Here is a 25,745-nt window from a genome sequence, read left to right as displayed (position 1 = left end):
AGCAGAGAACTGATGAGCACCCGCATGTGAAGATACTGCCCGAGGCCCAGGGACAAGACCGCCCCAGGTGGTGAGCTGGAACAGCACCTGGTGCTCACACAGGACCAGTCCTAATGCCTGTACCAGCTGGGCTGAAACACCTCACAGCTTACCCAGGTAGAGTACTCTGAAGGGTCCCGCCTCAGGAATGGGGGCAAAAATAGCCCTAGGTTAAATACTGTCTTGGGTTCTGCCTGACAAATACTACAACCCAAAAGTATCTGTTTTCACGTAATTTAACTATCACAGAACAAAGCTTAATGATATTTGTAGAAATATAAAAATATAAAGCACTCAACAATGCAAAAGTAGCAATTTCTGTCATCCAAAGATTAGCAGGCATGCAAAAAAGAAGGAAAAAAATAACCGTAAGGAAGAGAAAAACTGATTAGTTGAAACCAATCCAGATTTGAGACACCATTTAGAATTAGCAGATACAGACTTTAAAACAGTCATCACTATATTCAATATGTTCAAAAACTTATACAGACATAGCAGTTAGGAAAAAAGAAATCCAAACTTACCTTTTATAGATGAAACGAGTGTCTGAGATGAAAAATACACTGGATGGGACTAACAATAACTTAGACATTGCTAAAGAAAAGACTGGAGAACTTAAAGACATAACAGTAGACAATCCAAAATAACACAAATTAAAAAATTCTTTTAATGAAAAGAACATCAGTTAACTGAGGGACAGCAAATGGTATAATATATGTCTAACTGGAGTCCCTGCAAAGAGTCCCTGTAATTGGGCTGGCAAATAATATTTCAAGGAATGGTGGCTCAAAACTATACCAATTTCATGGAGACTTAAACCGTATCTAAGAAGCTCAACAAGCTAGGAATAAGAAACATGAAGAAATAATAGTAAGAAACATAATCAAATTGCTCAAAATCAGGGATGAAGAGAAGATCTTAAAAGCTGTTAATGGGAAGAGATAGTTCCATACCAAGGAAAAAGATAAGGATAATGGCATATTTCTCATTGGAAACAATTCAGTCAAGATGAAATACTGAGGAGTGGCAGGGATAAATTGGGAGATTGGATTGACACACACTACTATATATAAAAGAGATGACTAATAAGGACCTATTGTACAGCACAGGAAACAATCAGTATTCCGTAATGACATATATGGTAAAGAATCTAAAGAAGAGAGGGTAATATACAACTGATTCACTGTGCTGTACAGCTGAAACTAACAGCATTGTAAATCAACTATATACCAATTTTTAAAGTTATGAGAATTTTCATACTGCTAGACCAGAGGGAAAAATAGATACATAGAAAAATAAAAGTGTTCTTTAAGCAAATTCAGTTGATTAAAAAAAAAGATAAAATACTCAGAGGAAAAAAGTGTCAACCTAGAATGCTAAACCCCTTTCAGACATTCCAAATTCTTTCAAAAACAAAGGCCTTTTCAAAAAGCAGTCTAGCAGTGTCCGTTCTACTGTGTGGGTGTCTGTCCACGCAACAGTACTTGATCAAAAGGATGTGTACAGAGGTGATTGCTGTAGTGTTTGCAGCAGGATAAGGCGGGTGAGTGCCTGTTAGTAGAGGACTGGCAGGCTGAATTAGGGCACCCGCTTTCAGCCAGACAGCCATTAACGCATTAGGACTACAAGCCGCAGAGGGCTCTCCACACGGCGCTGTTAAGGGTAAGACTCAGGTGACCTGTATGGCATACAAGTTTATATAATAAACAATCTTGAAAAAATGTAGATGTGTACCTATATGTGTGTCTAGGACCACATGAGATGAGGAAAGCCAGGTTTTAAAAAAGAAAAACGTTTTTAGTTAAAGATGTAAATACTAATGCACTTATATAAAATTATATATACATAGGTTGGAGAAGGAAATGGCAACCCACTCCAGTGTTCTTGTCTGGAAAATCCCATAGACAGAGGAGCCTGGCGGGCTACAGTCCATGGGGTTGCAGATAGTCGACTACGACTGAATGCCTGTGCCCGCACACACAGATGTGTGTGCAGATCACAGACACTATATACTCTGCTTATCCAATCTCTCCTAGGTTTGTAGACCTTCTCCACCCAGTCACTAATACTAATCTTTATGCATAATTGCTGTAATGAAAGAAGCGGGAGAGGCTTCTGATGCTTGTATTTCTAAGAATTCATCTTCTGTCTGTTACACCATGATATTTGGTTTCTAGGCAGGTATTTCTAACAGAGTCAGACTTAGCATTAATTATAATGTTATAATTATAATATGGGCTTCCCTGGTGGCTCAGTGGTAAAGAATCTGCCTGCCAATGCACAAGACAAGGATTTGACCTCTGGGTTGGGAAGATCCCCTGGAGGAGGAAATGGCAACCCACTCCAGTACTCTTGTCTGGAGAATCCCATGGACAGAGGAGCCTGGTGGGCTATAGTCCATGGGGTCACAGAGAGTCAGACACAAGTGAGCACACACACACATAATTATATTATGCTTATGTGTGCTTAGTCACTCAGTCATGTCCAACTTTTTGTGACCCCGTGGACTGTAGCCCACCAAGGTCCTCTGTCCATGGGATTCTCCAGACAAGAGTACTGGAGTGGATTGCCATTTCCTCCTCCAGGGGATCTTCTCAACCTAGGAATCAAACCTGGGTCTCCAGCATTGCAGGCAGATTCTTTACCTTCTGAGCCACCCTAGGACTCGTGTCCTTAACTAATATTGTTATTAAGTAATGACAGTAACTAATTATTGAGTATGGGCTTTATATAAAATCTCTGACAGTCCTCACGAAAACTCTATTAGGTACACATTATCACTTCTTAAAAATAAGTAATGTGAGGAACTCAGACATTGCATAATTTGCCAAATGTTGTATAGTCAATAATTGACAAAAGGCACAGACAAAATACCTTAATAGGGTCATAACCACAAATATACATTTTAGACATAAGAAACAAGATTCTAATCAAAAGATCATAGAGTGCTATAAATGAGGGGAAAGCAGTTATCTGTGGAAAAAGAAATTGTTCCGGTTCCTCTGACTTCACACATCCCAGGAAGTTCACTTTGTTGTCCTCATGCCACCTACCCCTGGATTCTGTGACCCTGTCTATCAGTAACAGCAGAGCCCTGACAGAAGACTTAGACCAAGAACAAGACCCAGGACACTTAGAGTGGACAATACATTGGTCCACATTTGAAAATGATAGTTAAGAATATGTTTGAGATAAGGTTTTTTTCCCTGTCTGTTTTTTTCATCCTAGCAAAGCTGGATGAGTAAGTATGTTTAAGCTGAGTGTGTTTAAACATTACCATTAACTTCTGGATTTGCAGCCAGTGAGAACCAGCCAGAGAAGCCTCACTTTGATTCTCGCAGCGTGATATTTGAGTTGGATCCTTGCAACGGGAATGGGAAGGTTTGCCTTGTCTACAAAAGAGGGAAACCAGGTAAGAATCATGGCAGGCACAGTTCTGTAGTCTGGGAATGGCCTTGGCTAACCTTGCTCTCCAGCCATCACACAGAAGACACGCTCCTCCCTGACCTCTGAGATGCTGCAGGGTCTCAGGTAGATGCCAAGAGAAGGCCCCGTAGGTCCTCTCTGAGTACCCTCCCTCCAGGTCCATTATTGGAGTCTTTTTAAGGTCCTGTCATTTGCAAGTTACTGCAGAGTAATAAGATTAGGATAATAAGTGAATAAAAAGTAAAAGAAATAGTTACTCTGTTAACTCCTCTAGCTGGTTCACGTGTTAGAAAAGCGTCCAGGAAAAGCTGAATTACTAAACCTCCGTCTAAGAGGGAAAGGCTCTGACCTCCTGTGCAGTGGCTGCCACTGGACATAGGCCACCCCTGACAGCAGTTCAGTCCCAGAGGTGGACAAGGTCCAGCCCTCTTCAGGTACCTCTCTGCCTGCAAGGGGTGAGAAGACACACCAGGATTTACCTCCGGGGGAAGCAGAGACCATCTCCTGCTGGAGGAGTCTTTGTGAAGCAGCCTTTGAGCTGCATCTTGAAATATTGGTTGGATTGAGATATGGGTGGTGAGGGTGGGGCAAAAGAGGGCATCCACGCAAAGAGATGGGTAAAAGCCATGCCATGGAGCACTACAACTGATTTGAGGGAAATGACAGGTAATTTTAGTTCATTGGCCACTGGGTTCATCTTGTGGATGAGGGGAGATGATGCCAGAAGCCCTTTGTGCCGAGTCCTGAAAGCCAGGTGGAGTTTGGCCATTCTGTGGAAGTATGGGGGGAGTCAAGGTTGTTTAGCACAGATACAGCAGGATTCAAGTGAAAATGTGACCACGAGTAGAACTGGAAGAAGAGGCTACTGGAGGATGGATGCCATTTAGGGGGGTGTCACAGCCATTAGAGAGGAGAGGAGATGAGGAGATGAGCTAGGAGAGACCTCCACAGTCGTAAGGCTGGATGGGCAGAAGCACGTGTGAGGCAGGAGCTGATAGAGCAGTGCTTCAGCTCCACCAGCACAGCACACCACTGCACAGGCAAGAGTCCCAGGAGAGGGGCGGCCTTCTCAGACCTCCTGAGAAAGCCAGGGCTCCTCAGAGTCTCTCTCCATCAGGAAGGCTGAGCCCACAGCCTGTAGCTGTTGGGGGAAGGGAAGTGTCACGTCCACACAGGAAAGCAGCGCTCCTTAGGCAGCCTGAGTGCACGGATGGCCAGGGCCCAGCGATAGGTCAGTTGACTGACTGATCAAGAACTTGTAAAAGAATACCAGAGAAACCTTGACAGTGGCCACTGGAGAACAGAGCTGGGAGATTGGAAGGGAAAAATGGGAACTTTTACATTCCTTTTACTGTTGAAATTTGTTTTAACCATGAGTGGATGTTGACTTTATAGATAAAAGGAAAAAAGTGTTAAGCCATCCCTTTATGTCTTCTGTCTGCTGTTTCAGGATTAGCACAGGACACTGAGATCTGGTTCCTGGACAGAGCATTATACTGGCATTTTCTCACAGACACCTTTACTGCCTATTACCGCCTGCTCATCACCCACCTGGGCCTGCCCCAGTGGCAGTACGCCTTCACCAGCTATGGCGTCAGCCCCCAGGCCAAGGTAAGGGAGGACTCCCTGTCACCTCAAACTGCAAAATGTATCAGAATCTTCTGAGGATATGCCTAAGTTGCAGAGTCCCAACTTCCTCATCTGATTCTGCAGATCTGGGTAGAGCCCAGGAACCTGCATTTTCAGTAAAGTAGGTGCTTCCCATTCAGGTGGACAACAGCACTTTATACTAATCTAGTTAAGTGGTTCCCAGCCTTGGCTAGTCCTCAGACTCCTCTGGGGAGTTTTAATTTCTAATGAATTGCAGAGGGGACAGGGCTTAGGTTTGATGGCTGGTTTTGGATACACAGTACACGCACACGCTCCTCATCCATCCACTTCCCCACCAGCAGCCGCTGTTGGTGTCTCCTGTGCCCTCACTGAGCTATGTTGCTGGATGGAAAGCACTCACGCATACAGTTTGGGGTTCTTTTTTTCTAAGTCACAAGTGTGACACTTCACATTGTTCTGCACCTTCTTTTCACTTAATTGCACATTGGAGCTCATTCCCTATCCATATATAGAGAGCTGTCTTTTGCATTGATATTTGGTATTTCAAAATATGGATGTGCCTCATTTATACTATAGATCTAGATACCAGTTTAAACATATAGATGTCAGATAATGCTGATAGACTGCCTTGTTTGAGAACACCAGGTGTGTCAAGAAGAACTTTTGCCCGGGTGGCAAAAAATGAGGGACTCAGTTCCCTGTATGTATTCATCAAGGGGACCTCACCTTGCTCAAATGGCGCATGATAATGACGTCATCCAGGCAACATAGCGGGTGGTTATTATCAATGAACATCAGTGAGTGTAGATGCCCTTTGCCTTCAGCTACCCAGGAAGAGAGCAGGCGGCTTCCCTCAGCAGAGCCGGCTCTGGTCTTGGTCTGCTGTTTCCCCATGGGAAGGATGCTACCCAATCCACCCGAGGGGCAGAGACCAGTGTGAGGGCAGAACAGTTAGAAGGACACTGTACCCTGTACCTTGGGGACCTAGTATCCCATGCTCAAGGCTCACTACATTAGAAGGAAGCACATTTACTCAGATTCTTCATCCTCATCCTGCTCTATTTAAAGGTCCATTTATAAGACCCCATAAAGCAATGTGTGTCTTCCTTTTTACCCAAAGGAAGGGCTGATAGATTTTAGAGGCAGTTTTTCATGAAAACTTTTACTCTCTGCCTCATCTCCCCAGTTCTCTACCCCTGTATCTCCACTAAAGAACATGAGCACATGCTTGTCTCCTTTGAATTGTGACCTTCTCTCCCAACTCTGCCTTACAGCAATGGTTCAACATGTATAAACCCATCACCTACAACACAAACCTCCTCACTGAAGAGACCGACTCCTTTGTGAACAAGCTGGATCCTAGCAAAGTGTTCAAGAGCAAGAACAAGACCATAATCCCCAAAAAGAAAGGGCCTGCTCAGCCTGCAGGTGGCCAGAAAGGGCCCTCAGGTCCTGCTTCCACCTCTAAATCCTCCTCTGGGTCTGGAAACCCTGTCCGGAAATGAGCATCCCCCTCTGCCTCTCCACCTGCCCCACAGTGGTAATGTCCATGCACAGATGCCCCGGGCATGGCCCAACCTCAGAGTCTGTGTGTGGAACCACAGTCCTCTCTCCATCTGCACTTGATCTCAGCCAAAAGGCTGAGACGCGATTCCTCTCCCCATCTGAATGACAGAATCCTAGGCCTTTTACTCCCATTGGCCTGAGCCAGGAGTTGCAAGGGCATACTCAGGTCTCCCCAAGAATCCTTCCTGCATACCCATTACAGCAGGTTGTGCCATCTACTGCTCCTGGGAGCTGTGAGGAATGTAAGCTTTTATGTAAGTGACTAAGTAGATCTGTTAAGAGCTTTCTTGTTTTTCTACCCCACCCTCCCTACCCGTCAGCAGTAATTACAGAGGTTCCCCAAAGAAACCACTGGTTTTGACCTAGGAGGCATTAGAACTAGGCTGTTCAAATTGGTAGCTACTTTTAAAGCCGCTAAATTTAAGCCATATTAAAAATTCAGTTCCTTAGTTTTATTAGCCACATTGGGTATAATATATTCATGTGGCTAATGGGTTCTGTATTTTGATGAAACATTTGTATCATCACACAAAGCTCTGTTGGGTAGCACTACATTACAATATTTTTGCATTACCCTTACTCAGATCAGTTCATTTTTGTTAGAGAATATTAAACACTCTCACAGTTTGATGGGTTATAATGTTCCTCGTAAAATCCTGAAGATACATTTTTATGTTTTTTATATCCTTCCCCACAAGCAAATCTTGCTTTGCTCATTTTCAATTTTCAATAGTTTTTCATCTTCATCAGTTTTCTATAAAGTTTCTTGTTTCCAGTTTTGTGATGTGATATTTGCACATTTGCCAAAATTATCTTTCTCACATTGTTTTAAGAAGTGATTCTACTGTACCATGAAAACAAGGCCTCCCAAGCATTGCTTTGCCAGGATTCTTCATGATGAGTTTGGATGGAATCAGTCGCTGTTGGCAGGAGCTTCCGCCTGCTCTGCCTACTCACAGCTGCTCAGCAGTTCACGGAGTGGCAGAAGAGGGCAGAGAGGAGCCCAGGTGTCAAGGATAATAGTCAGTCTTCCACAGTATTTTTCTTCCAGAACTCATCAGAGGGAGAACCAGCAGTGCCAGATGAGAGAGCCCAGCATTTGGCTCCTTCCCCAAGTCAAGGCTAGAAGGGGATTGAGAATTTGTCTTGTCTGCCAATGTGGTGGGTATCCTTCCTCTAGTGCTTTTGGAGCCCCTGAATTATTTCTGCCTCAGTCCTGGTCCAATTCTGAATTTCACAAATGAAGCAGCAGAGGGGCCACCAAAGCCACGGTGCCCTTCAAACCCGCGACGATCAGCCGGAGTCCCCAGGGGGCTTGCAGACAGAAGTGGCTTCCACTGCGGGGAGGTTTGAGACCGCCTCAGGAGGAGCAGGCCAGTTAAGAGCAGGGCTGGCTCCTAATATACAGGGCCCAGTGCAGAATTAGGGTGTGGGGCCCTATCTCCAAAAATCCAGTAGGCAGTACCACTAAAAGCACGAAAATGTTTTCCCTTTCTTCTCACAACTTGTTACAGATTTTTTTGTTTGATACTCAATGCTATTCCAGGAAAAATTAAAGTTTTAAATTATTACAATTTTATCATTCATCTTTCTACTTTTGGGCTATTGCAGTTTTAAATGCCACTATAACAGCATTTAATTCACATTCAGAAAGCAAAATCACACAATTATTTCATATCGTATATATATATGTCTCATTCTTAGCAAAACAGTGGAAACAACACACAAAACTAGCTCAACCATTATTTCACTCTTTGATACGTACACAGTCTCTCTCAACTTAGCGGGGAGTAAGGAAGGACTGAAGGAAAGAGAGATTATGAGCTGCCCTCGGTTTTCCTTTTCTTCCGTGTCCTCATTTCAGTGTAAGTGGCTGGCTATTACAAGAAAGTAACATGAGTAGGAAGGGAAAGGTACGGGTTCCACGGTCACTCACGGTTCTTAGAATGCCATCACCTTCTCTCTGTATTTGAATGAAATCTGTTTCAGAAAGCACGACCTCTGGGGCCTCGTGTCCTCACTTTCTCAGCTGTAGACATGACAAACTTGCCTTAAACTCTGAATCTCTTCCTGTAGTAGGCCCACTGGAATTCTCTTCTCATGGGAATCACAAAGGCTGTAAGTGAAAGGAGGTAAGAACAGGGGACAAACACATTGCACGGATCTCCTCTGCTCACGCGTTTTCAATTTTGTCTCACCATACAGTTCAAACACAAAACAAGGAATTTCAAGACAGTGTCAGGAGAGCGTTAAACCAAAAGTGAGACCGTCTGAGTGTGGGGGCCTTGCATGACTGTACAGATCACACGCACGTGAAGCTGGCCCTGGTGAAGGAGGAAGGGAGCACTCCTGGTGAAAGACTCCAGACAATAGGTTAGGAGGATTACATGGGGGAAAAGCTCACCAGGATGTTAATGTTTTGAAACTAAAGCAATTAAAATGGCAGTAGGCACTTCTATAAATCACCTGCCCAGGAAAAAGAGTCTGTGCTGGAATCACAAAATGGGAATAAAAGCAGGATGCTTCATGAGGTACTGATGTAGCTCAGGTTGTGCATGAAGTGCCACAGCGTCGTGCTGCTCACGTCCTGAGGCAGGGAGGTACCCAGGCCAAGGACAGGCACAACAAGGGGCAGCTTGCAGAGACTAATCCATGGAACACCTCTTGCAGCTGTCCTCCCCAAATGTGGGCATGCATCAGCATCACTGGAGTTGGGTACAGAATACAAGATGCCCAGGTCTCCTCCAGACCACCAAAATCAAAATTGCAAGGAAAGATTCCAAGCATCAGGACTTTAAATCAACCACAATGATGACAATAATGTTCACAGACTGTCAAACTTTCTACTTAATGGGTCTGGGTGGTTTTGCTTTCACTGCGTGGAGAACTCAAAATATTTTCAGTCCAGTGATGCGTACACAGTAGTTGGAACAGAAGAACCACAGGACCTTTTAGTTTCTGTTTGAAATACATCCATTTTAAAAGCTTTTTATCATGGAGAGTTTTAAACATTTACAAAGAATAGTATAATGAATCCCCATCTATCCATCACCTGGTTTCAACAACTGACCTATGATCAACCATAGTTTATCTATACCTGTTCTTTACTCCTTTAGTTTTTAAATAATTCCATTTTTAACTTAGTTGTTGGTTTTTAAGTTATACTTCTTTGCATTCTGTTTTAGCAGTTGCTCTAGGGATTACAACACATATTAACTTTTCTGTTCAGGAGACATATTGTACAATGTCCCCAGTAGCCACATTTGTGTAGTTAACTCTGCCTCCTTGACCAGAGTTGATGACATTGGGTGAGGACCAGTTGAAACTGGGATACTGTGATGAATTTCCTTCTTTGGCTTAAGCCCACCCAGATGGGATTCTGTCTTACCACAAAGCATTCTCTGGTTAACACATCAGCCTTCATTACAGAGTTATCGTGAAGATTAAATACGCAGGTGAGAATGCAGAGGCTGGTCCCTTCCTCCAGTGTAACATGACTGCAACCTTTCTAGCCCTTAGCGTTGTACGAGCCAGCCTCTGCCTACTGCCCCACTCACTTTCCTTCCAAAACACCAGTGGGGCTCCCCCTTCTGTGACTTTACACCTGCAGTTTCCTACCTGCAGTGCTGGCCAGCCATTTCACGTCTTCCTCCCCAGGTCCAGCTCTAGTCCGCCTCCACCTTGGAGCATCTGAGAAGCTGAGTCCTCTAGGAGAGCCCACTCTGGGGGAGCGCTTCACACCCGAACCACTCCATTAACCTGATCGTCTTGCCTTGTTTCCTGTGTCCTCAGTGGTTGTTGGGACAGAGGGTTACCACTGCCAACCATGCTGCTTCATGTGGAGCCAAATGAAACAGTAGTAGATTACACTTAAAATCAATTAGTTCACAGTTGTGTGCTGAATTAGGAGCTGCCGCATACTTACATCCAGGATAGACCCAACAGAAACAGACTACCCAATAATGAGGGGGAAAAAGCTGTGGAAACGCTTATATATTCATTTAAACTCTCAAAATGCAACCACTGCTGTATTTTAGAGACAGGACATCCTCATCCAGCTCAGAAACCACCTGTTTCAGAAGACTCTGTCACAATGAAATATGTTGCTTATATACATGCCCATGTCTTGACATCCAGACCATATCTCCTAGCCTGCCTCTTGCACCCATTGGCTGTGACTTGGAAATCTTATTTATCAGTGTCCCTTGTGGTTTCAGAAGTGGGATCTTTGTGGTTACACATCCTTACATTTCCTACAGCACCCAGCACCTGAGCCTTGACCAGTACGCCCTCTGGTAAATGCAGCACTTACCAACAGCCAACCAATTCATCTCACATAGATAATATCTATTGAGAGCGGGCCTGAATGCAATAGTGAGGACCATGGTGAAAACAACATAAGTGAAGTGGTGCTTTGTAAAGCTTTATTACAGGGTGGATTTGGCTGTTGATGTGTGCTCAGCCATGGCATACATCCCTGGGTCACACACACAGGCCTGATGTGGTCTCTGTCAAGGAGACAGTGTGTCATCTAGATGGGATGTGTTGGGAGAGAAGAGTGAGTATTTGATGGATGGCAGGGAATGCCAATCACAGAAGTCTCCACCAAGGACAGGGACCCACAAGGCTCAGAACACAATATAGGCAGGTGATGCACATAGCTTCTTAAACACTGATCTTAAGGTCCTGATGAACAGCACCTCAAAGCAATTTTATACACAATTTCCCATGAAAAACTTTATATAGGATGAATAAACAGCAACAAGTACATACCAATATGTGTTCTTTCAGACCTGTGATATCCAGTACAGTCGTGACTAGCCACAGATAGCCATTAAACTTCAAAATTCTGCTCTTGTCATATTCCAAGTGTTCTGTATCATGCATGTCTAGTGGCGACCATTTGAATAGGGCAGACATAGAACATTTCCATCACAGAATGTTCTGTTGGGCAACCCTGTCTTGGACTATGCATGGCTTATTTTCACGATTCTCAGAATAACTGCTGCAAAGCCCTTTTGTAACATGCTATATTCAACAAAGAGTTTCCCTGAGGGCTCAATGGTAAAGAAGCTGCTTGCAGTGCAGGGGATGCGGGTTTGACCCTTGGGTTGGGAAGGTCAAATGGCAACCTACTCCAGTATTCTTGCCTGGAGAATCACATGGACAGAGGGGCCTGATGGACTATATATCCATGGGATCACAAGAGTTGGACACAACTTGGCAATTAAACCACCACCACCACCATATTCAACAAAGAACAGGGACATTTACTCAACTTCAGACACTTTTCTAAGATACAGCATCCTTTAACACTTTAAAGATTCTTTTTACAAACTGGCTCACAGGGCAAGCCCAGGATGAGTCAGCATGTCACTACGTACCCTGGAAAAGGGCCCACAGTCCTGGCTGCAGATTGGCCTGTGTGGGTTCTGGGCTTCCCCCCACATTGTAGACAAAGGCCCCAAAGCAGCTCAGTTTCTAGGGCTGTACAGTGTCTCCAGCGTGGAAAGCTGAAGAATGTGAAGGAGCAGGTTTCCTGCATCTTTTTTAAAAAAATTTTAATAGCAAAAGATGTTTAGCCTGCACCTTAAAGCACTTCGTCACTTCCGCCCTCCCAGGGAGCAGGTGGACCTGACTGAGAAACGCTCCTGAGCTCACAAGTAACCACTTGAGAAGTGACATTTCTCAGATCACCTGCTTTTCCTCTGGGGATCAGTTGCCTCTTTCTTTTCCACAGCAGAAAGAGTATCTTGGAGATCCACCAGAACAGGAACCCAAACAACCCTCAGGGCAGTTCCAGGCCAACAGAGGGAGAGACCTCATCCCTCAAGACAAAGCTGCGAAGTGAGGACAAGATTAAGCCTGTGGAGAAACAGCTTACCTTTGCCAAGGCTCCAGTTCCCAACTCAACACTTGTGAATGTTATTTTTACGCGCGGCCACCCCTTGGGTGAGATGGAGCTCTAGACTGAACTTGAGGGTCTGTGTTTCAATGTCTGGGGGCTTCTGAGGCACACCTGCTCCCACAGGTGGCTCAGGACCATGTCCACACAGGTTCGAGACGGAGGGTCGGGATTTTATTGATAGAATATATGCTTACTGAATCACATAATGAGAAATGCTATTTTCCTTTAAACATGTGATTCTAAAACAGACTGCTGAGACCTTAATTACTGTCTTCACAAAGCATGTTTTTGGCCACTGAAACACTGGGAAATCACCTTCAACATTTTTCTATAAACACAAGCTTTTAGTAAAGTTTACTTTCACCCAAAGGTGACATTCTATTTTCTGATGTTAATTTAGGAAGTTGTTTAAATTTTCATAACCTTTACAAACTTCAGAACAAGTTTTTCATCCACAGAGAGATAGACAAGCCTTTTTTTTCATACCACATACTGACAGGCTGCTGGATTAGAACCCATTTTCCTCCACTGAGACTGCATTTCTGAGGATGGTTTATACTGGGGAAACATGTATTGTGTTAGTCACTCTGTCATCTCTGACTCTTTGCAACCTCAGGGACTGTGAGCCCACCAGGCTCTTCTGTCCATGAAAGTGGGTTGCCATTCCCTTCTCCGGGAGATCTCCCTGGCCCAGGGATCGAACCTGGGTCTCCTGCATTGCAGGTGGGTTCTTTATCATGAGCTACAAGGGAAGCCCAAAGATGTGTCTTGTCAGAAGTGGGATTGTCACTCCCAATCTCACAGCTAGTCTTCTGAGCCAGGAAGCTCTCTGACGTTGACTGTCACTCTAATTCTGTAGCCAGGTCTACCACTCAAGATGTGTGCTGAGCTCCAGTCAAAACGACCTCAACCAGCATACCATCAGGGACACCTGTTTCTCAGGGGCTGGATACAGCAGCTCCAAAAGCGTCCCCAGGCAGCCATCTCTCTATACAGCTACCTTACTTGAAACTTGGGGTTTACAAAAATACAATTATTCCACTGTGTACTTGATTCAGACATTTTTGGGGAAGGATGACTGTTTCTGTTTCCTAGCCCACGGCCCTGCCCAGAAGCATATGACTGTCACCCAGCGGAACCCCCTCCCACAAAGCAGAGCAGTGTTGAAAGTCCCACTAGGCAGAAACTGTCAAGGAGTCTCTGAAGGGAAATGAGCTTTCTGGATTTTTTTCTGATAGAGCAAAAGCCTGGGCCTCTGCTTAGCTGGGCCAGGTGAATAGTCCAGGTGCTGCAGGGACCTGTCACAGTCCAAGAGACCTGCTGCTGAGACAGGGACAGAAGGTGTCCACTTACCTCTGGTGGATTCATGCCACATCTGTCACATGCTGTGCTCGGCCTCGGTGGAGCATCTTTTCTTCCAGTTTTACTGAGATACAATTGACATATAGCCCTGTATATGTTTAAGGTATACAGTCCAATGATTTGATTTTACATACATCACAAAATGATTACACAGTAAGTTTAATCACACCCATTTCATGTAGATGCAAAATTAAAGAAACAGAAAAAAGTATTTCTGTGATAAGAACTTCTAGGATTTACTCTCTAAACAACCTTATATATAGCATACAGCAGTGTTAATCATATTTATCATGTATATTACACTCCTAGTACTGACTTATCTTATAATTGAAACTTTGTACCTTTTGAATACCTTCATCCAATTCCTCCTCCCCCCACCTACTGTGTCTGGTAACCACAAATCTGACCTCTTTCTCCTAGAGTTTGTTTTAAAGTATAATTGAACTATGACTTTGTGTTAGCTCCTAGTATACAATAAAGCCATTCAATGTTTCTATACATTTCAAAATATCACCATGATAAGTCTAGTTACTGTCTATCACTGTAAAAAAAATATTATGTAATTGACTATATTCCCCACTCTGTACATTTCATAGCTGTGACTCATTTATTTTATAACTGGAAGTTTGAACCTCCTAATTTCCCTCTCCCATTTCTCTCCTTCCCCCACCCCCACCTCTCCTTCCCCCACCCCCACCTGTTTTCTCTATATCTGTGAATCTGTTTCTGTTTTATTATGTTTGTTTTTATTTTTAGATTCCATATACAAGTAAAATCATACAGTTTTTGTCATTCTCTAATTTTACTTAACATAATACTCTCTAGTTCCATCCCTGTTGTCAGAATGGCAAGATTTCATCTTTTTATGACTAATACACCACTCATTGTGTGTGCACATATATATCACATCTTTTTATTCATTCATCTACTGATGGGCACTTAGGTTGCTTCCAATTTGGGCTATTATAAATAATACTGCAATAAAAATAGGGGTGCATATATCTTTTCTGATTAGTGTTTTTTGCTTTCTTCAGATGAATACCCATGAGTGGAATTGCTAGATCATATCATAGTTCTATTTTTAATTTTTTTGAGGAGCCTATATACTGTTTTACATAGTGGCTACACCAATGTACATTCCCACCAATGAAGCTTCCCTTTTCTCCACATTTTCCCCAACACTTGATATTTGTTGTCTTATATTTTATAATAACCATTCTAACACATTTCATTGTAACTTTAATTTGCAATTCTCTGATGATTAATGATGTTGAGCATCTTTTCAGATGCCTGTTGGCCATCTATATGTTTTCTTTGGAAAAATGTCTATTCAGGCCCTCTGTCCATTTTTTAATCAAGTTTTTTTTTTCTTACATTGAGTTATAGACATTCTTTGGATATTTTGGATATTAACCCCGCATCAGATATATTGTTTGCAAATGTCTTCTCCCACGCTGTAAGTGGTCTTTTCATTTTGTGTATAGTTTCTCTCAATGTGCAAAAGCTTTTTAATTTCATGTAGTCCCATTTATTTTTTGTTTCCTTTGCCTGAACAACAACAACAAAAATCAATATTGTCAAGACCAATGACAAACAGCACACTGCCTATGTTTTCTTCTAGAAGCTTTGTGGTTTCAGGCCTGATATCTAACTCTTTAATCCACTGTGAGCTTACTTCTATGTATGGTGTGAGAGTAGGCCAGGTTGATTCTTCTGCACGTAGCGGTCCATTTTTCCAACACTATCTAAGAGGCTGTATCTTCCCCATTGTATATTCTTGCCTCCTTTGTCACAGATGGACAATGTAAGTGTGAGGTCATCTGTGGGCTCTCTATTCTGTACCGTTGATCTACGTGTCTGTTTTGTGATGGTGCCACACCATTGATGACCGTAACTTTGCAGTATAGTTTGAAATCATGGACTGTGATGCCTCTAAATTTGTTTTTTCTCTTGTTCATTTTGGCTATTCAGTGTCATTTGTGTTTCCATAAAATTTTAGAATTATTTGTTCTACTACTGTGAAAACACTATTGGTATCTTGATAGAGATTGCACTGAATCTGTAGATTGCCTGAGCATAATAAATAGTATAGTTATTTTCATAGTATTCTTCCCATCCATAAGCGTGTTACATCTTTGTGCACCCTCCCCTCCACTTTAAACCTTCTCAGTAAGTTATTTCTTAAATAGAAAAAAAAAACCCTCAAGACTCCAAAGAAACTAAAACACAGGTATCTTTAAAAGAAAGATATTTGCCTTTCTTTACCAGCAATTTTGTAATTTCAACCCAGATTAAGAAATAGGCACAAGAATACATATAGTGATGACCAGCACAATTAACAACATCTGACACTGCAAAGTACTATTCAATTTAATGCTTCTCAAAAGTCTTTAAGAAAAATTTAACTTCTTGAATTAAAAACACCAGTAGAGGCAGACAGAATGAATGGTGACAAGGAGAGGAAATGAACTACAGAAGAAAATCACTCAGATTCACTAAAAACTACTAACCAATTCCCAGTAAAAGGAGGCGTTCTTTACCTAGCTGTAACCAAGAAATTATGACTTAGCTTGCTCCCTCTAAGAATGTTTTAATCCATTAAAATAAAATTAAAATTAACATTAGATTTATTCAGTCACTTCTTTCCAAATGTGACCTTTTATTCTACAGCAGGAACTCTCAGCGGAACACCAGGGACCCCTGGAAGGGCATCAAAATATTTGTTCATGAAATGCGTAGGAAAAAAATTCATCTTCCATTTCTTTGCCCATCACGATCCCCAGTGATACAGAAATTCCATGTTCATATTCCAGGCTGAGGCTTTGACAAACCATTAAACCACATGTGGAATATAATACATGTTATTTGGAACCATAAGGAAATAAACATTAATACCCTATGCACCCTTTTCAATAAAGTGATTAAATAAACTCAGCCATCTGGAATACACAGACCTAACTTTTGCAGGTTCTAGGCTCTCTGGGGTACTCACGTATTATTTGACAAATGCCTGTTTGAAAGAGCTCCCTGTCTCCCAGAGAGTGGAGATGCAGAAGGTTGGGGGGGGGGGGGGGCTGGGCACAGTCACAAAGGCCAGTGGGGTGAATATATTATCTTCAGCGCTTCAGACCACATGACTGCATCCTGTCTCTACATGACACCTTCTCAGATTCAGGAACACAGGGTCACAGAGGTTCTGGAGGTGAGACACTGATAGAACTGGTGACCTCACCATCTTTTGACACCATCCCGTGAATACTGTGCTTCCCTGGTGGCTCAGATGGTAAAGAATCTGCCTGCAGTGTGGGAGACCTGGGTGTAATCCCTGGGTTGGGAAGATCCCCTGGAAAAGGGAATGGCAACCCCCTTCAGTATTCTTGCCTGGAGAATCCCATAGACAGAGGAGCCTGGTGGGCTACAGTTCATGGGGTTGCAAAGAGTCTGACGTGACTGAGCAACGGCAATTGTTGACCGTCCCCTGTTTTCGGAGGTGGAGGTTCTTCAGGCCCCTCAGACTGGCTCTGTGGTTGAAAGCACCTCAAGCATCTTCCCCTCTAGACGTCTGAGCTTCTGATGGCTGTGCTTGAGTGCCAAGGACAGTACTTCTCATTCTGAAGTTTTCTGCAGACAAAGCTTCAACTTTTCATTTTTCTTTTGGTGACTTAGTAAATTCTTTGAGAAAATGAATTTTTACATCAGAGGCCTGTGAGTGAGTTGCAGAATTTAGATTTTTTAAACGCTAGTTTTTCCTTCAGCATCACAAAGGAGCAAAAACAAAGCATGCGGGTAAGGTGATACATGGGAGGTTATTGCTAACTTGTACTGCCAGGAAGACCGTGCCTAATTATTCTGGAGTTACAAAGAGCACACATCAGCGTTTCTCACTCAATTAATAAACAAAAGGAAATCCAAAGGGCTTGGAGGCCATACGGAGCCAGAGTCCTTCTCACGAACCTGAGAAGAGGTTTCGTGGATCCAGAAGGAGCTGAGCCTATGGAGCTATTTAAGGTTCTACACAGGAGAATAAAGGTTTCCAGTTACGGCATTAAACTCTGTTTATTTAGTATTTGAAACAGGGTGTACATTTATGAATTTGTATAAACATTTATTAATAATACATCTAAAATCCACAACCAGTAAACAATCTGTGCTTTCTTCTGTGTACAGTTTTGGAGTGGACATCTGCATGTCTTGGTGTTGTGGAGGGACCCAGTCTGTGAACCTAACCAAACTGCATCATGACCATGGTAACTGTGACGGAAGTGCCCTGCTCCTGAAAAGGGGCTGCTCCTGGCACAGAAAAGGTGTCACGCTTTGGAACTACTAAGCCAGGTGCCAAGGAAAAAAAGAGACACACAGCGGACACGATGAAGAAAGAACAGGAAGAGGACGCCGGGGTCGGTGTCACAAGCCGGGCAGTGACATCTAGACACGCGCGCCCCCCCTTCAGAAGCTTCAGGCGTCAGAGTCTCCGCACCTCCCACCGGAGGGGCTCCCCCCCAGCAGGAGCTCGCACTCGGTGCAGACAGGCTTCTGAGGGCACCGTGGGGGTCACAGCTGCAGCTCCGAGGTGCCCACCAGGCCCAGCGCCCGCGCTTCTTCCGGAGTCAGGCCGCTCTTCAGGGTCCTCCGCACTGCCGGGGCCAGAGACGAAGGGGCAAGAAGAGAGGGCAGGGTTAGCAGCCAGGCCCCTTCCCCGAGCAGTCACAGCGCTCACGACCCCCGGCCCCACCCTACCCCTGCTGAAGAGCCCCAGCTGACTGGCTGTTTTCAGGGCAGGAAAAAAATCTAGGGGCTGCCAGAGGCTGCCCTGGAGACGGCCCAGGCACCACCCTGGAGAGTCAGGCAGAGAGGGGACCGCGTGGTGGGGTGGGGCAGAGAGAGGCCCACCCTCAAGAGCTGTCTGAGAAAGGGTGCAAACTATAAGACGCAGGTGGCCTGCTGAGAGCGCAGCCTTTCCCAGCACAAGGAGCAGATCAGAGCTGGTAAGGAATTCCAGAGTACAGGAAAACACACGTTCCGCGGATGCGAGTGAGGTGAGATGATCCCGCAAATCTGCAGGGACGAACCTCTGCAGAGGCCCCCCAGCAAGGTGTTAGCAGAACCTGGCACACAGGGGGAGTTGTCAGGATGAGCCCCCCAAGAGCACTGTGGTCTCGGTTTCAACTCATCAAAGAGCCTCTACAGAGAAGAACCACTGAGAAAACGGCCAAACCTCTGAGTGGACTTGCTGGATGGTCTCTGTGAGACACACACGGCTCAAGAAGGCGCAGTGACCTCCCGCCCTGAGGTTAACAACTGGCGGTCAGAGGAACACTCATACTTAACCGACTGAGAATTGGCTTATGTTTGCCTGACATTATGGCTTTTCCATTGTTTAGTGTGATCAGTTTCAATGTCAAAATAGAGGCTGGATAAGGCTGAAGGATGAGGCAGCTGGCCCTTCCAAGACTGGTCTTTTCATTTGAAAGGTTTCCTAATTACATTTTCCTGAATTGATAAATTGTATTTGGCCTACTCTGTATGGAAGTCATACTGAGTTTGGGATATCTGTTCTATTTTCAGAAGCGATGTGTCATAGATCTACCATCTACTCTAAATCATCAATCAGCTAGAGTCCCTGAGATCACTAGGGAAGGCCTTTGATCAGAATGCAGAGAAAGTAAAGCTCACCCTTATTGTTTTCCCACTTTCCTTGCCAGATCTAATTCCCCACATTCCCTCTACGACAAGGGGGCCTATGTTCTCTGAGGCCTCCACAGAGGCGAGGTCCCCACCTCGAGTGTCTGCAGACAACTCCCATATCGATGCCTCCCTGGGCAAAAGCCCACTTAGCCCGTGGACAAAGGACCTGAAAGAGTCAGGTCTCTCTCTGGTAGAACAAACAGTGGCTAATACCTACTAATGAACACTTTTTTCTCTCCCAGGAATCAGCACTCTGGACAGGAAAGGGAAAGTGTTAGTCGCTAAGTTGTGTCCAACTCTTTGCGACACCATGAACTGTAGCCCACCAGGCTCCTCTATCCATGGGATTCTCCAGGCAAGAATACTGGAGTGCATGAGCATTCCCTTCTCCAGGGGGACCTTCCCCACCCAGGGATCAAACCTGGGTCTCCTGAACTGCAAGCAGATTCTTTACCATCTGAGCCACCAGGGAAGTCTTACTTTGGACAGGGGCCAACACCTAATCCATCAGTCAGTCAACAGATACTTCATGGAGAACCTATTGTTTGCTCAGCTCTTTAACTCAAAGAATGGATACACTTAGGGTTTTTAATAGCAGCACAAAGTTCTGCAGTGAAGGGTACCCTCAGATCAGGCCACCGCACACACTACTGCATTTCCAAGCCCAGCAGGGCCCCAGAGGCCCCTGGCCACAGCTGCTCCTGCACCAGCTCACCCTCCCCCAAGCCCAGACGTCCTGGGCTCCAGACTGAGTATCTAACTCATCCAGACAAAATGCTTGGCTCCGGAGCCTTGGCTGGAGGCAGACTGCATGTAACTGAGTAATGGAATTTGTTCTATGGGGCAGCAATAAAAATACTAGTTTGTAATACCCTTTATGTTCTTTAAACACTCCTACAAGGGCTTTGTTAAAGAAAGATAATAATTTTAGTGGCAGAAAACAAGATGAAATATTTCTTATTCTTGACAAGGACGGCTGAGACCTCTTATCCAAGATACAAGCTTCTGCCTGAAGAAGTCCACACTGCACTATGAGGGCATCTCACGTTTCCGTGGTAACAGGAGGGGGCACGACTAGTGACCACTGCTCTGCACAGCTCTGCACCCTCGTGGATTACACACTTGGCCCAGTGACCACACGAGCTGGTGGGCATTTAAAGAGGCCTCCCTCACCTCTGTTCACATGTTAGCCCTATAATTAGAGTGCTCAGTTCATGTAAATATTTGAGTAAGGACCCTGGCACCTTACAGAACAGGCTATACTCTCCTAATAGATATGGGCCTTGAGCCAGCTGATCCGGGAGCAGCCCAGAGAACAGAATTAAGCTTAATGGTGCTGTACCAGCCTTGCTGCCCTCAACCTCATTGTCTACTCCCATGTTTTAATGCCACAGACCCCTGAGATCCCTCCAGCCCAGGTTTTTCTCTGCTGTGGCAAAAAGCCAGTGTAAGTAAATGTCCCTCTGCTTGCCAGATGAGTCCCTGAAAGGTAGGGATTCAAAGAAAAATTCGCCCCATTTATGGAATCCTACTTTCTGTAGGCCTTCCTGACAATTCAGATAAATTCTCCCAGAAATATATTAACCCTGAAGAGGACCTTAAGAATTTGAACACTTTGCTAAAAAACTCAAAGTTAATTCACCTTACCAGTGGAAAGTAGATGTGAAATGCAGGTAACTGAAATCAGCTTGGTACCCCAATTCAAGTCCTACAGGGAGAGGACCCTTACAGAGTCTGTCTGCCTGCTCGTCAAGTTCACTCATTCATTCAACAGAGGTTACAGGAGCCTCCACCTCGAGTCAAGTGTCATCTCAAGGAGGCCAGGAGCTGATGGGGACGTGGAGTGAGGGGAAGGGCACAGGGGGTGACTCTCACACAGAAAATTTCCAGAAAGCAAAGCAGGGCTGGGGACGTATGTGAAGGAGGGGATCAGCAGAATATGGGACTCACACAGCAGAAACTAGCCTCCCATCAAACAGGGCATTCTCAAATAGCACGTCTCAAGTGCTGGCGAGCGAGGAGGAAGGCGGGGGAGTGGGGGGGCTGGCTTCCATCTGATAAGATAACGTCTGGGCCCCTTTCCACTGCCCCCCCTCCTCCTGCCTGCTTGAACGCTCCGGCTGCCTCGGAGCTCCCCGGCCTGTCACATGCGACTGCCTCCCCTCCCCGCAGCTGCTTAACAGAGAACAGACCGTGGAAATGTTTATCCTTGTCTGCCCCGCAGCCCTTCCATAGACGGCCTGGGTCACTCTGCCGGCACCAGCAGCCACTCGACGCCCCAGGCACTTGTGACAGCTCCCAGAACGCCAGCCCTGGGATCCGATCCAGGGCACCTCTGCGGTCAACATGCGGCACAGGGGGGTCTGGGGCTCATGGAAAAATCCTAAGTTTGTTTTCTCTTTTCTTCCCCGCCTCCCCCCGCAACCCTTGAATTGAAAAAAAAATCCTGTTTAATCCTCCAAAGTGCTCCCAGGTGACTCTCTGTTAAGTTGAATCTGAGAAGAATGACGATTGTGGTTGCCGTTTCCTGAGCACTACCATGGATTATTTCATCCCAATTGTGTGGAAACCCTATGAGATGAGGACAGGGCACGAGCAACAGCGGCAAGGAGAGACAGAGACCCTGGCCCCTGCGCACACGGAGAGAGGGAGAGAAGGATTCGGGCCCAGACGTTCGAACCAGAGCCCACCCTGGAGACAGCTGTGCCCTGACAAGCCTGGCAGCCCACGCACCAGCCATCTTTCATTCTGATGGCAAACGGACCGAGTTTTGCTTCCATGTGACAGAAAGCCACATGTGTGCTCTTTCACCTCTGAATCACTGACAGATTTTTTTTTCCATTTCTTGTCATATAATGCCAAGTGATCTGGAAATTAGTTGTTGTTGTTGTTTGTAATCCCCAAGATCCTAAACACTGTTCTGATGAGTATCCTGAGAACAGCATGTCTAGGATGACAGGAATTCACATCAGAGCTTGAAGATGTCCTACATGTTTGCGTCTTGGCATTGGGAAGTAACTGGCGCAGCTGCTATCAGAACTGTTCGTTTATGCAGCCCTTGTTCCTGGAGGGACCTGTCTGCTGAGGGAGAAAAATGATGGGTCCAGTCCTGCCCCTTTGGACTTAAATACCAGGAGCTGTGTGTCATTCTTAGTAATTCAATGCTAGACATTCTGTGGGATTTTTGTGGGTTTTGGCTTTTTTTTTTTTTTTTGGTCAATGTCAGTTATTTAACCTTTTAGGTTAATTTCCTTACTTTTTGCCCTCCATCTTTTTTTCACACAAAATCCTGTCCATTAAAAACAAGTTTCCTAAATTGACAGCTTTCTACCAAATAACTGGCCAGTACTTTTCGAAAGTGTCAGGGTCACGAATGTCTGCCACAGATCAGAGAAGGCTTGAGAAGACATGATGACAATCCAACGTGGAACTCGAAGTAGGATCATGGATCAGAAAAGGGCACTAGTGGGAAACTGGTGAAATCTGAGTCAAGACTGCAGCTGAGTTAATAGTTAATTTTTTGACACATTATCCTACAGTGTGCAGAGTGTTAACACTGGGGGGAGCTGGGTGAAGGATAGAAGGCAACTCTCTGAGATCACTTTTGAAGTAAGCGTAACTTTTTTGTTAAGTCTTAAAATTCTTTCAAAATAAAAAGCTAAAAAAAAAAAAAAAACAACAAAACTTGGAATGACAACAGCAAGGGGCCAAGGTTCCCAAAGCTGGTTGATTTAAACTCGACTTCATAGACTCAACCTGGGGCACCAAGAACCAGTGTCTCTGGGAGAGACCCCCGCAGTGCATCCTGACCCCCTGGGAGGTTCAGACCCCTGACTTAGGAGGAGTAGGTGGACGTGGAGTACATCTCTCTCCACAGATACATCAGGAATACACCTTCAGACACAGACGTGCATGCAGAACACCAGCTGAGAGTGGACAGGAGTACCTGACCAGTGGAAAAGAATATAGAGAACCATGCAAAACTCGGTAGGACAAAGGAACTAGGGGGGAAAACAGGAGTGTTAGTAGGACTGGACCTGCCCTCAGCGGGTGGGGGAACTGAAGAAGGGGTCCGGTCCCCACATGGGGGCAACTGTCTGAGTCAAGAGAAACATTTAAGGCTGAGAGTGAAACAGCTGATCTGTGGCAGCCTAAATGGAATGAGAATCAGACAGTCCTTGCTGCAGTCATACGTACCCTGGACAGGAAGACTGGTCTCCTGGAAGGCGCAGATCCCTGACTTAAGTCATTGCCATCTGACTAAGACACAGCGAAGCTGCTCAGAAAGGTGATGGCCTTTGTGGCGGCAGGCCTGACCGAGAATTAAGTTCACTCACGCTGAGACAGCTCTTAGCAACACTTATGGTTGTTATTGTTGTTCAGTTACTTTTCAACCCAATGGACTGTAGCCCGCCAGGCTTCCCTGTCCACGAGATTTCCCAAGCAAGAATACTAAAGTGAATGCCATTTCCTTCTCCAGGGGATCTTCCCAGATCAGGGATCGAACCCTTGCCTCCTACATTGGCAGGCAGATTCTTTACCACTCAGCCACTGTTGGGAGGCCCAACGTTTATGGTATCAGGCAATTTCTACAACCACTGGTCTGGCCATGTGCAGAGTCCCTACCCCATTTCCCTCCTAGATCTGTAGCTATGTTCTCATCCAGCGCTCCTCCACCATCTCTTTGGTCCCTAGGAAGGCACTGAACAGAAAGCAATCAGTGAAAATGCAAAAGCAGACTGCCTTGGGGAGAGAGGGTGGAGTCTGGCCAGGGAGCAAAGAAATGAAACAGTTCTCTCCACGGTTTCCTGGGCTCAGAGTTCTCAGCACTGTTGAAAGTCCTGAGCAGGACAGAACTGCCTTCACCCTTTGCAGATGAAGTCCAGCTCCTTAGTGCCTATCCGAGGCATCACAATAGTATTAGACACACACGGTGCTGACAACCCAGCTCCTCTGCACAGGGGCGAGCCGCTGTACCAGAGTCCCGGGGGGTAAAAAGAGAGGGCCGAGGTGGGTCCTGTCCACGAATTCCAGCAGACCAAGTGAGGTGGGCAGTGCTGTGCGGGGAGTGAGGTGGGTGATGGTAGCAAAGTGATAATGAGGTGGGCGTGTCTTCTGTGCACAAGCTCCTGGGTGACCGCCGCACGGCAGCGCTTACACATCTATCTACAGGCAGCTTCACAGTCCTACCAGGACCCTGGGGCACCAGCATGAAGGGAAGGGGATGGTGAGGCCCCATCAGAGGTGGCTCACTTAACCCTCACAACCGTCCTGGGAGGCTGACATGACTGCCCTCGCTGGCTGGAAGAAGACAGGCTCAGTGAAGCCAAGCCATTTAAATGGGAGCCAGTCCCCTCTGTGTTATGACTGTGCAGCCTCTCAAGCATGGAGATGGATTCCATCTGAACTTGGCAGCAAAGACGATGAACCACTGTCACCTCCTGTCAGTAAGGTGCTTGGCACTTTCCGAAGCCCCCTTCCGAGAACCCTCTGCTTTGTTCCCAGAATAGCTCTCTGATGAAGGAAAGACAAATTCTCAGATTCCTCTCTTTCACAGATCCTCCCTTCTCTTGAACCTCCACTCTGGGCAAAAGGGTGCCTGCCATTCAGACAGATACGGTGAAGGACACAGAAGCCAGCCTCCTTTTTCAACACGCTAGTTGGCAATTTGGGAGGGCGATGGGTCTGAAAACACAGCCAGAGAGCCACTCAGCACAGGGAAATACGTCCAAGCTCTGCTTTGCCTCTTTAACTCCAAGGCTTGAGCTTTCCGTTACACCAGAGTCCCAGTCACTCCAGAGCAAGGGGCTGCTTCCACTCTCGTGGGCTTGTGTGCGGGGCCTGTACACCCTGTTTTGGACCTGCCTCCAGGGCTCAGATGATTTGGAGTCTGTTCTGAAAGCACCATCTCACTCCCCAGTCCCCAGGCTCTAACTATGCCTCCCAGCTTACCCCTGGCAAACTCCTCCAAAGCCTCTTTCCTGTGTCCGTCCAGCCCTGCCTCCCAGGCCCTCCCAACGAAGAGCCAGGCTACAAATACCTTCCTCACTTCCCCATCTTCCTTTTCCAGTGCAAAGGGCTGGACACCCACCATAGGTTTAGAGTTGGCCCCGTCAACCAGTGAGCTGCTGTCAGCTCCATTCTCTCT

General features: G+C 45.5%; 2 protein-coding genes across 11 annotated transcripts in view; one reads left to right on the top strand and one right to left on the bottom strand.

The window, feature by feature from the left end:
- Positions 1 to 14,913, top strand: part of TPGS2 (tubulin polyglutamylase complex subunit 2) — a 64,730-nt gene extending 49,817 nt beyond the window's left edge. For 4 of the 5 annotated variants that reach the window (XM_020869557.2, XM_020869559.2, XM_070452870.1 and 1 more), the window contains 3 exons: positions 3,338 to 3,451; positions 4,916 to 5,076; positions 6,351 to 8,216. In XM_020869557.2, the coding sequence (XP_020725216.1) occupies positions 3,338 to 3,451; positions 4,916 to 5,076; positions 6,351 to 6,581 (506 nt within the window). In that variant the 3' untranslated portion in view covers positions 6,582 to 8,216. Of the gene's footprint in view, positions 1 to 3,337; positions 3,452 to 4,915; positions 5,077 to 6,350; positions 8,217 to 12,382 lie in introns of those variants that run through there. The other variant, XM_070452869.1, reaches the window with a different exon arrangement.
- Positions 14,914 to 16,258: 1,345 nt separating this feature from the next.
- Positions 16,259 to 25,745, bottom strand: part of FHOD3 (formin homology 2 domain containing 3) — a 515,377-nt gene continuing 505,890 nt past the window's right edge. For all 6 annotated transcript variants that reach the window (XM_070452863.1, XM_070452865.1, XM_070452864.1 and 3 more), the window contains one exon: positions 16,259 to 18,546. In XM_070452863.1, the coding sequence (XP_070308964.1) occupies positions 18,464 to 18,546 (83 nt within the window). In that variant the 3' untranslated portion in view covers positions 16,259 to 18,463. The remainder of the gene's footprint in view (positions 18,547 to 25,745) is intronic.

The sequence above is a fragment of the Odocoileus virginianus genome, chromosome 22 (genome assembly GCF_023699985.2).
Source record: "Odocoileus virginianus isolate 20LAN1187 ecotype Illinois chromosome 22, Ovbor_1.2, whole genome shotgun sequence".
Lineage (NCBI taxonomy): Eukaryota > Metazoa > Chordata > Mammalia > Artiodactyla > Cervidae > Odocoileus > Odocoileus virginianus.
This window is presented reverse-complemented; position numbering and strand designations above follow the sequence as displayed.